Source organism: Chanodichthys erythropterus, chromosome 7 (genome assembly GCF_024489055.1).
Source record: "Chanodichthys erythropterus isolate Z2021 chromosome 7, ASM2448905v1, whole genome shotgun sequence".
NCBI lineage: Eukaryota > Metazoa > Chordata > Actinopteri > Cypriniformes > Xenocyprididae > Chanodichthys > Chanodichthys erythropterus.
In genome coordinates, this window is record NC_090227.1 from 19132686 (window position 1) to 19144762 (window position 12077).

The 12077-nt window shown below is 42.5% G+C and overlaps 1 protein-coding gene across 1 annotated transcript in view; it reads left to right on the forward strand.

The window, feature by feature from the left end:
- LOC137023152 (rho guanine nucleotide exchange factor 26-like) overlaps nucleotides 1-12077 on the forward strand; it is an 81654-nt gene that overhangs the window by 14136 nt on the left and 55441 nt on the right. Inside the window, exon 5 of the mRNA XM_067389856.1 lies at nucleotides 7965-8021. Within this exon, the coding sequence (XP_067245957.1) occupies nucleotides 7965-8021 (57 nt within the window). The remainder of the gene's footprint in view (nucleotides 1-7964; nucleotides 8022-12077) is intronic.

A 12077-nucleotide genomic window follows, 5' to 3' on the forward strand; every position in this document is an offset into this window, starting at 1 on the left:
TCTTTCATGTTTGTTCTCTAATCTCAAAATGACTTTCCTTTCAACTGGCATTTTTTCCCCCTTTTCGTTTCTGTAATCTGTGGCAACCATGGGTGAATATTATTAAGTCAAATAGACGAAAAAGCTGTCTACTTTTTTCTTAGTGCGGAAATCATATTGTTTACACATTGGACGCTTTGCAGCTGTTACATATGTTAAATACCACACTTTCATCCTTCAGGATTTTATATGTGTAGCATTTTTTTAACCATGCAGCTAACATTTTCAAAATATCTTGAAAAAGACTTTAAAATTACTTTTTAAACCATTTAACCTATAATATTCTTACTGTCGGTTAATAGTTAACCAGTTATTTATGAGCATCCCTATTTTGCATCACAGAAGTCCCAATGGCCAAGGTCAGGATTTTCGTTAAATAATACATTCAATTTTGGTTTGTTTTTCACCAAACCCTATCGTTTTTCCCCAGAACACTTGAAATATATGACACGTGTTGCATTGTCTAAGTTCATCTTTCTAAAAACAGTATTGTCAGACTGTGTACACTTGAGGAATACACTGTTTTCATCTTCCTGCAAATGAAATGCCAAAAGGTTCTGATAAATCTACATTTTCTATGATTGAAAGGTAACTTTTCAGCATGGTTGAGCTTAAAAATGATCAAGCTTAAAAAGGTCTTTCACTTTTTTTTTTTTTTTTAAAAAGCCCCTTTCTTGCTCTGTAGAACTTGAGGAGTTGTGAGGTGTGCTGGTAAACAAGACCTGGATTTGTTGTGTCAGACGGGGAGACATACAAAATGTGCTGGGGGTCCTTTAAAAGGGCCTCTATGCCAGTGACCTGCTCTCTTCTTGTTGCTGTTCATGTGGAAAAGACTGGAGACATCCGTTCTGACCTCGACACCGCAGGACCTCCTCCTGCCGAAGTACAACAAGCCATGTTGCCATTTTCCGCCTGGGAGAGAGAACTCTCCCAATAACAACCGAGTCAGACTAACCTTGCTGAAGTTCGTCATTCTTAAGTTAACCTGGAACCTGACTGCAACTTCACCACCATCAAACTGAAACATCAAAACTTTCTTCTGAGACTGCATATCTGGATGGTAGAGGTCTTCACGGGTCCGAAAATTCCATGAACCCGAAGAGACCTGTAAATGTGCTACACGGAACCGACCTGAACCCGTCTATTATTTGAAAGTTGGACCCGGACCCGTGCAGAACAAAAAAATGCCATAAATATACTACCCGGAACCAATGTGGATTATTTGAAAGCTTGTTAACCCGGCCGGGAAGACCCGAGTGGACCCGATCGGCACATATTCCACAGCAAACTGCTATTAACAAGTCAATAAACAAGTTGAATTAAACTTTTTGTTAGTAGCCCTCTCCCTTGTACCTGACCATGATGCATACAATCCTCCTTGCCAAGAAAGTTCCATCCATGTTATTTCTCTCTTGCAGACTTAAGTTGCTTAATCCACTTATTATTATTATTATTCTAGCTCCAAAAGTCTACTTGCTGTCATGATAATGGATGACAAATGCAACTTTGCAGTTTTGCATTTTGCATCTCAAGTCAACTCATAATATGATAACTTCGATAACTGTTTGCCCTTTTGAACTATAATAACGATTGCTCATTCAGTGCCATGGCCGCTTATGTTAGCATTACTTGTTTGCCTTTACTGTTGCACACAATAGGAACAGGAAAAGTCAAAATTAAACTAAGATAAATTAATAATTACTGCCAAGAACAGAGTCCAAGAAAAACATAAAATAAAGTATAGAAACACAGTCAACTTTTAATGATGAAGCATTTAATGATGGCTATCTGAAATTAATTAAACAAACATAAAATACCATCTTGAAGTAGACAGACAGTAAACGACTTTGCATGCTTTAAAAGATGTGATGTGCCTGTTTTTGTTGAATCCAACTTTAACAATGCGTCACACGTAATACACTTAACGACGCTTGATTTGTTCATGTCTTTGTCCACAACCTGCATGAAGGAGGCCCAGACAGAAGAGGCAGACCATTTAAAATATAGACCCAAACCCATACGGGTCCTGGGTCCTCTATGAAGTCCTCTACCGGACGAACTGCTAAGGTATTTAACTAAACTGGGGTTTAGTGTAAAATGTAAACCTGTTGTTGCAAAGGTGCTTTAAATTTAAAACTGTTGGTTTTGTTTAGGTGGTTAACTGACTCTTATGTTTCCATATCTTCATTCCCCTGTTTCTGTTTTGGTTTTGATTCATTCACTTTCACTTTCCATTTTACCCATGTATGCATGATTGTGTGTATGTGCTTGTTTAGACTAGTTATGTTTTTACTCAAATTATGATAACTCACTGTATTTCACTAAGACATCAGACAAACCTGAAAGCAAGTGGCTGACTTTACATTTTAAACCACAACCGTGTTGTCAAATAAGACTTAATATTGTTTATAATGAATGCTGATTTTTTTTTTTTTTCAACTAAAACAACTGTTAAAAAATCTGATCTATAGAAAATATTATTATTTATTTGTTCAAATGCATATTTAGGAAAAAAAAATATATATTTTTCCCCCACTTTTATAAGTAGGCCTATTTGCACAAATTAAATTACTGGTTTTGTGGTTTGTTTAAAAAGAAACTAATTAGACTATATATTTTTTTCTATTAACCAGAGCAAGGGTTTTCAAAACTGTCCTGGAGCATCCCCAGCTCTGATAAGGAGACATACAAAACGTGCAGTGCTGGGGGTGCTCCAGGACAGGTTTGAAACCAGAGGAATCACTGTAGAAAGGCCTTTTATTGATCTATGTTGTCAAATCTAACACATATAACTGAAAGGGTTCTTTCCATAAAATGTTCAGGAGGCACTCATAGAGCTTCACTTTTTCCGTTTTATTATTTGCCACACTCGTGTACTAGTCACACAGGTGCAAGAAGAAAAAAGAAAAAGAAAAAGAAAGAAAACTAAATAATAAATTACAAATCAGCAGACTGAGTTCTGTGCCTCAGATGTTTCTCAAGGAATCCCTCACCAGAACTGACTTAGCCACAGAAAATTCAACCCTTTTAACAAGACGGACTAATCCTTTTTTTAATTATAGGGGCTATCCATTCAGTAAATCAAACCTCGAAAAATATATAATAAATTCAAATAAACTCCATAAACATGAAATTACATTCACCATAAAGCAATGATGAAAATAAACATAAAAATAAACTTTACAAAAAAACATTAATACAAATAAACAAACAATCCAAAACCCTTATGGTAACCAAAAAACAAAATTTCCCATCATTCCCAGCAAAGGATACATAAAGGACATGAGGAAATGCCACGCTCTTTTTAATAATAAGCCTTTGTTCCATGCTGCAGTCACAGATCCAGGCAGAACCACGGGTAAGACACAATTATCCAAAACAATTAAATAAAGAAACAATATTAAACCCATATCTTTGTCTTGGTTTTATTCAATCACTAGCATGCACTCTAGCAACGAATTATCACTTTTTGATATTATATGCGCGCATAAAGAGCATGCACCTTTAACAAAATGGTTTGGGTAAATAATATTAAAGAAACAAAATAAATGCATAAAAATTTATAAACAAGCAGAAAAACAATTAATCCATCAAACAAAACGAATCAATTTCTTACAAAAAAAAAGAAAAAAAAGAAGAAAGCTAGAACCATTGAAATAAAGTAATTTATTATTTGATAAGTGTGGCCTTAGCCATCACAATAACAAATTAAAGGATTAGATCAATAAAGATTAGTTTAATAAAGGCCTTCTGAAGCAAAGCGATGCGTTTGTGTAAAAAAAAAAAAAAAAAATCCATATTTAACAAGTTTTTTTTTCTTTTTTACACAAATGCATCGCTTCGCTTTAGAAGGCTTTTATTAAGCCCCCAGAGCTGTATTTATGATAAATGGATGTGGAGGGAGGCACTTTCTTCAGCTCATACTCATTGATCCCACTCACTGCCATTATAAAGCCTGGATGTGTCAGGATATTTATTAATATTTCTCAGATGTTGTTCACAAAAACATTGCATGCAGCGCATGTGGAGTGTGGAAAGTTACTGGAGCGCGCAGCCACGCTCGTCTCTCACAAGGAACATCATGGCAGTGACTGATAAAAGCCAGTTGGCCAATCCGTGCACGTCTCTCACAAGGAACGTCACGGCAGTGATTGACAAGCCAGAGGGCCAATCGTTTACACGATGATCGCATAAACGATTGGCTGATGTTTTTAAGGCCCTACCTCATGCACAGATGATGTATATTAATATTATTCATTTCAGTGCACCTAATAAATAGTATTTTATCAGTTAGTAAAGACAGTTTCAAGTAATATTGCAAAAATGTATAAAACAAAACATCCTCTTTAGCACCTTTAATACTACACTAACACACACATGCCTAAAACCTCATCTATAGGTACTGAATAACATACAGTACAATTCATACGTGCACATTTTGAAAAGCTGTTTTATACTGAGTCCATTTCAGGGTGTTGGTCATCTGGTTAGAGATTAGGTTTGAGATTATCTTTGTTGTAAATAGAGCCATAGAGAGGCTGAGGGTGCTTTTGCTCTACAACTTTTGGTGCTGACATGAGTCCATGTGGTTTTCAGATTTGACACACGGGCAAGTTGTTCTCAAGCTCGAAAAATTGGTCTGTGGATGCTAAGGCCGAAATGACACATTGATGAGCATTCTATAACCGAACTGACATCTGCAAATTTTCTGCACTCTCAACTGCATTGTCTGCAAACCTGCACTGTTTGAACGGAACTGCAATTGGCAACTGTTTCTCTTCCATGCCATGTAATGTGAGAGCCATGTTGAACTGTATAATCATGTCAATAAGTCCTGTGTTAATCATGAGTGGTTGGTTTTACACAGAAAGATGAGTGAGATATCAGTTGCGTTGATTTAAACATCCATTGGAGCTGCAAGGGTCAAACATTCTCTCTGCACTGTATTGCTTTTTATTCCTTTTAATACTTGGCACTTATTTTTTTTTATGTTTGGAATTTTTTTATCAAGTTTTTTTTTTTTTTTGGGAGAAAATGTTTGAATAAAATGTTGAAAGATAAATAGCAGAAGTTACGTATTGCGGGGGTGTGACGATATATCATTATATCAATATATTGTGATATTGTCAGGGTTCTGTCACTTCGGACTAGTTTATTTCTTGGTTTTGTGACAGAGCTCTGACACTCCCGTTCTTGTCGTGTTTTTGTGTGAGCGTACGGTCTCGAGTGTTCTCGAGCCGTGCGCTCTCTTGTCTGCGTGCCTTGTTTCATGTTGGGAGCATGGCGTTCGGATCCCGGCACTCGTGTCTAGTTTGATTTTGGTTTCGTGTCGGGATTTGGACACTCAAGCTCCCAGTCCTGTCTTTATTGTGAGCGCACGGTTTGTGTGTACTTACACTTGCCGTGCGCTCTTGTCTCATGTTTTGTGTAGCATGCGGTTATTTCCACCTGCCGCGTGCTTTTATGTTGTGTTTTTGTCTTGTGTTGTGTAGCACGCAGTCTGTGTTTCAGGGGCTGCGTGCTCTCATGTTGTCTTGTTTTGTGTGAACACGTGGCTTATGAGTTTTCATAGTCACGTGTTCGTGTCTCGTCTTGTGTAAGCACATGGCTTGTGATTTGTCTTCATTGGCCATGTGCTTGTGTCTTTGTTTTGTTTGTTGTGAGCACATGGCTTGTCATGTGTTTCTTTGTGCCATGTGCTCTCATGTCTATTGTCTTGACCCCGCCCACCTTGTTACCTCATTATTGGTTGATTTGCCCCACCTGTACTCCCTCATTACCTGCCTTATTTGCTCTCCTATTTATTCTCCTTGTGTTTGCATCCTGTGCTGGTTCGTTGTTGGTCTTTATCATATGTTTCCCTCTTGTGTGTCAAGTCAAGTCAAGTTTTATGTCAGTCTGTTTCCCCCACGGGGTAGTTTTTGTTAGTGATGGGCAGAGCGAGGCTTCGTGAAACACTGAAGCAGTTGAATCAAATGTGCCGTGATGATTCGAGGCTTCGAAACAATCTGACACTTGACTCCACGGTGACCCCTAGTGGTCAAAAGAGTGTAAATGCAACAAAACTCAAACTAAACATGCAGTAAAAACACCTTTTACAAATATATTGCAAATGTTTTATTGAAAATAAAATCTATTAAATGCAATTAATTATTTCTCTAATAAGATTAGGCTACATATGCAGAGTGACTGTATATCTGTTCTTTTATCAATTTTCAAGGCTTGTTTCTCTGTTCCATGGCTCAAGCTAAATAGGCCAATATGGGATTAATAACTACCATTATTCATTTTAATTATTCTAATGTCTAATTAAAACATCTACAAATTTATAAAACTGATCAGAGATCAGGTAAAACCCATATACACTTGTTCCATGCTTCTCAGTGAATCTGCATGATTCATGGGTTAACTGTATCACCACCATCTACCGGTGAACCACTGAAATTTCGAACTGTTTTGAAACAGTGAGGATGTAATGAAGCCTCGTTTACTAAAATCACGTGACTTTGGCAGTTTGATACACGCTCCGAATCACTGATTCGAAACAAATGATTCATGAAGCTTCGGAGCTTCCTGAAGCATGTGTTTCGAAATCGGCCATCACTAGTTTTTGTTTTTTGTTTTTATTTTTATTATTAATAAAGCCCTTCCTTTCCTTGCAATTGAGTCCTCACTCCTTCCCTTCCACCCACCTGACAGATATAAAAATTCAGCAATATTTATAGAGTTCAAGTCCAAGACTCAGCTTTCTGTATTTAGGTATAGCCTAAATTAAATCTCTTCATCATATAAACAGATCAAGTCTCTTCAGAATATTTGGACTAAACCTGTTATGATCACCGTCTGTTCCTGTCAGTTCCCAGACTACATTACCCATAATCCTCTCTGCCAATCACCTGCACTCACTCCATCAATCACTAATCACCACACCCAGCTGCAGTACATTAACAGGACTATAAAGGACTCACACTCACACCACCAGTTTGCGAAGTCTTGATTCCTAGTGACAATTCTGAGCGTTCCTTCTATCCTGTCTGCTTGTGTTTGATCTTGCCTGTTCCTGTTTCTTGACCCGTTGCTGCCTGTCCTGACCCTTGCCTGTTATACTGTTCTGTGAATGATATCCGCCTGTCCTGACCATTGCCTGCACCCTGATTACGATCCTGCCTGTCCCTTGCTGTTCTCGTCTGCTCCTGATTGACCCTGCCTGTACGACATTCTTAATAAAGCTTGAATTTGGATCTTACCATGACTCCCGCTTCGTTACAAAACCACTCAGTTCTTATGGATTAGTTTTATGATCTATTTATGAACTTTTTGAAGTGTCTACGGTCTATGGAGGGACAGAAAGCTCTCAGATTTAATCAAAAAGCTCTTCATTTGTATTCTGAAGATGAACGAAAGGCTTATGGGTTTGGAACCACATGAGGATAAGTAATTAATGACAGAATTTTCATTTTTGGGTGAACTAACCCTTTAATATGGCATTTTATCATATTTAGCAGGAGAGAGAGAGACAGTGTTTCTGGAATGGAAAGGGCTTGAATGAAGCAAGTTTGTCTCAAGATAAAATTATTAGAGGATATAGTGCTCGAAATATCATTACCATAAATGATCCTGAGTGCTTTTGGTCTGTTGTACTGCATTGTTGTTTTGACATGCTGCTCACTTTAAACTAGAAACGGCAAATGGTGCTACCAATGTCATTATGTCTCGCAGTCCAGTTGGAACCATGCCAGGGTCAGGAATCAGATTGCTGTCCGCTATTTGAGGACCCCTGATGTAAACTCAGGTGTATGAAAACAATCTGTCCTAACTCGTTGAAGATGTTGAACATTACCTCTAATGCATTCTCCAAAGTGTCCTTTATGTATAAATCATTTTCATGTCAAAGTGAGATGCTTATTCTCAACTCTCTATTCCAGGTTAAAAAAAGTGGAAAGTGTGAGATGTTAAGCCAAGAAGAACGAAAGAGACAAGAGGTAAAGTTCCTTGTCAGCCTTCCTGACTTCCTCTTTCTCTCTTTTTTTGGTTTTGCTCATATCAAAAAAGTTTTAAAAGACAGATTATTTAAGTTTAAGTACTGCTGCTTCTGTGGAGCCTATCACTTGCCAGTTTGAATAAACCATTAAAATCTGGCTAGCATAGGTGTATCCCTGAACTTTTCTCTCATATTTTCTCCAAAGACAATAGGCTGGAAGGACAATCAAGAAGGACAAGGGACAATAAGAGACAGTACAATAGAAATTACTTATGGAGCTTCAGATCAATTATTATTCACACTACTGCTTAAAAGTTTGGGGCCAGTAAAATTTAATTAAATTAATTAATTAATAATTATTATTATTATTATTTTTTAAAGAAAGTAAAACGTCTCAGGTTACAGATGTAACCCTGGTTCCCTGAGTAGGGAACGAGACGCTGCGTGGAAACGCATTGGGAACCTTCTGCGTGATGTCGTCACTGAAGCACTCATGTATCTAACCAATCGCGTAGCGAGACGTCAGAGACGGGTGACGTCACGGACCAGGAAACTATAAAGCATACCCGGATGCAGAGCACGCTAGCTTCTGGATAAGTCTGAGACAAATGCTCGCAAGTATGCAGGGGGTACGGCAAGAGACGCAGCATCTCGTTCCCTACTCAGGGAACCAGGGTTACATCTGTAACCTGAGACGTTCCCTTTCGTGGGAACTGTCGACGCTGCGTGGTAACGCATTGGGAACGCTATCCCAACTGTGCCGTAGCGGCAAATACTTGCCAGGTTATCTTGGCAGAACTGATGACCCCGGAGTGGAGCCGACATCAAGGTTATAAAACCTTACAAACGTGTGCTGACATGACCAGCCAGCCGCGTCACAAATGTCACCGATGGAGACACCTGACATCAAGGCTTTTGATGCCGCCATACCCCGCGTAGAATGGGCACGGACATTCAGAGGAGAAGGCTGTCCGGCCGCATCATATGCAAGTGTGATGGCCTCGACCACCCACTTGCTCATCCTCTGCTTAGATGCAGGGCCCCCTTTTTAGGGGACCCATAACAGACAAAAAGCTGATCAGTCTTACGCCACAGGGCAGCTCTGTGGACGTAAGTATCCAAGGCCCTCACAGGGCAGAGCAGATTTAGTTTTTCCTGATCCGAAGATTTAAAAGGAGGAGGGCAGAAAGCCTGGAGCACAATGGGACCTGGAACGTGGGTAGGGACCTTAGGGACATAGCCCGGTCTAGGATGCAGGAATGCTTTCACCATTCCTGGAGCAAATTCAAGGTATGAGGGAGCAACTGACAGTGCTTGTAAATCTCCTATCCTTTTCAGAGAAGTGATAGCAAGTAGGAAAATAGTCTTTAGAGTGAGGAACCTCTCAGGAACCTCCTCTATTGGTTCAAAGGGCGCCTCGGCCAACCCTTGTAAAACCACGGCCAGGTCCCAGGCCGGAACCCTTGTGCGCACTGGAGGCCTCAACCTCAGTGTGCCACGGAGGAAGCGAGTGACCAGGGGGTCTCGACCCACCGAAAGGCCACCTACAAGGGGAATATGAAAGGCAGATATAGCCGCAACGTAAACCTTTAACGTTGAAGGGGATAGACCCTCCGAGAACTTTTCTTGGAGAAATGTAAGCACGTGGCTAATAGAGGCGTGGACAGGGTCCACATTAATACGTCTGCACCAGGCAGAGAACAGATTCCACTTGTATAAATAAAGCTTCCTCGTGGCGGGAGCTCTGGAGTTTAATATGGTCTCCACAACCTCGGTTGGGAGACCAGCATCTACGAACCTGGCCCCCTCAGAGGCCAGGCCCATAGTTTCCATAATTCTGGGCGGGGGTGTATTATCCGGCCGCCCGCTTGTGACAGGAGGTCCTGTCTGAGGGGAAGCTCCATTGGGGAGCCGTCTAGTAGGGACACTAGGTCCGAGAACCATATTCTGGTTGGCCAAAAGGGAGCCACCAGTATTAGGCTGACCCCCTCCCGGCATACTTTCTCCAGAACTCCCGGGAGCAAGGCGATCGGGGGAAATGCATACAGACGCCGCCTCGGCCACGTCTGTACCATGGCATCCAGCCCCAGAGGTGCTGGATGGGTGAGGGAGTACCAGAGTGGACACTGGGTTGACTCTCCCGAAGCAAATAGACTTCCGCTCGACCGAAATTTTTCCATAGGAGATCCACCACTTCTGGGTGAAGTCTCCACTCCCCGGGCCTCGGGCCCTGCCTCGACAGGGCGTCTGCTCCCATATTTTGGCGCCCTGGGATGTAAGCTGGCCCACAGGAGGATCTGACGGGCCAAGTAATAAAGTTGGCGAGACCGCAAACCCCCCTGATGATTTATATAGGCGACCACAGCAGTGTTGTCCGTGCGGACCAACACATGATGGCCTCTCAGGTCTGGGAGAAAGTGTTTCAATGCCAGAGACACCGCCATCATCTCCAGCCGATTTATGTGCCAGGAGAGCTGATGGACCTCCCATGAGCCCTGAGCTGGATGGCCACTCATGATCGCCCCCCAGCCCGTGAGGGAAGCGTCTGTCGTAAGCATTACGCGACGACCAGAAGTCCCCAGCACGGGTCCCTGGGACAGGAACCAGGGATCTTTCCACATGACCAGAGCACGAAGGCATCGTCGTGAGACTTTGATCATGCGAAAAGGATTTCCCCTCGGGGAGAATCCCCTGGTCCTGAGCCACCACTGTAAGGGTCTCATGTGCAGGAGGCCAAAAGGTATCACGTTGGACGCAGCTGCCATCAGACCCAACAGCCTCTGGAACTGTTTTACAGTGAGTGACTGGCCTAACTTCACCCCTTTCATAGCCATAAGAATGGCACTCACCCGAGCGGGAGACAGATGTGCCCGCATCGTGGTGGAGTCCCAAACTACCCCCAGATAAGTGATAGTTTGAACCGGAACTAGCACACTCTTTTTGCGTTGAGCCTCAGCCCAAGCCTCTCCATGTGACGCAGAACAACATCTCGATGCTGGACTGCCAGTTGCTCTGACTGAGCTAGAATCAACCAATCGTCGATGTAATTCAGCACGCGGATGCCCTGAAGCCTTAGCGGGGCCAGAGCCGCATCCACGCACTTCGTGAATGTGCGGGGTGATAACGATAGGCCAAACGGAAGAACCTTGTACTGGAAAGCTTCGCCCCCGAAAGCAAACCTGAGGAACTTCCTGTGAGAAGGATGGATGGACACATGAAAGTATGCATCTTTCAGGTCTATCGCCACAAACCAGTCCTCGGACCTGATCTGTGGGATAATCTGTTTGAGTGTAAGCATCTTGAACTTGAGCTTCTGGATTGAGCGATTTAACACGCGTAAATCTATGATAGGACGTAGTCCTCCATCCTTCTTTGGAACAATGAAGTAACGGCTGTAGAAGCCTGACAGCTTGCTGGGAGGAGGGACCCTTTCTATAGCTCCTTTTTGCAAGAGTGTCATAACCTCTTGTTCCATCACCAGAGACTGCTCGGGGGTCACCACTGTGGGAAGGACCCCATTGAATATGGGCGGGCGAGACCCGAACTGTATTCTGTAACCCTTTTCTATCATGAGCAGCACCCAATTTGATATATTTGGAAGTAGTTTCCACTCTGCCAAAAAATCTACTAAGGGAACCAGTCTCTCGAGACTGGTCTCTGGTGTTTTTTGAGCACTTGGCTCGGTGATCTGACACGGCGCGCCGGCAGACAACCGAATCAAGTGGCCGGCCCTCCTCGAAGGACCGACGGGGACCGCCGTGCCCTGACGCACACTGGGTGGCAGGGTTGACGGACTGTCCCCCTGAGGGTGCCGAAGGGAAGCGGGGATTAGATGTATTTTTTCCCGGCTTCCTCCGGAGGGGACCACCCTCATTGGGTCCTGACCCACAGATGTCAGGACCGCTTTGAAGCCTTCCTGGCGATGATAACGGCCCGCAGGTCCGTTTTACCCTTGGAAGGCTTCTTATGAGCGGACCGACCCGGTACCCAAGCTGTTTGTGGGGGAGCTCGAGTGGCCACGCTCACTTTCTGTTGCGCTCTGTGGTGCGCTGAGGAG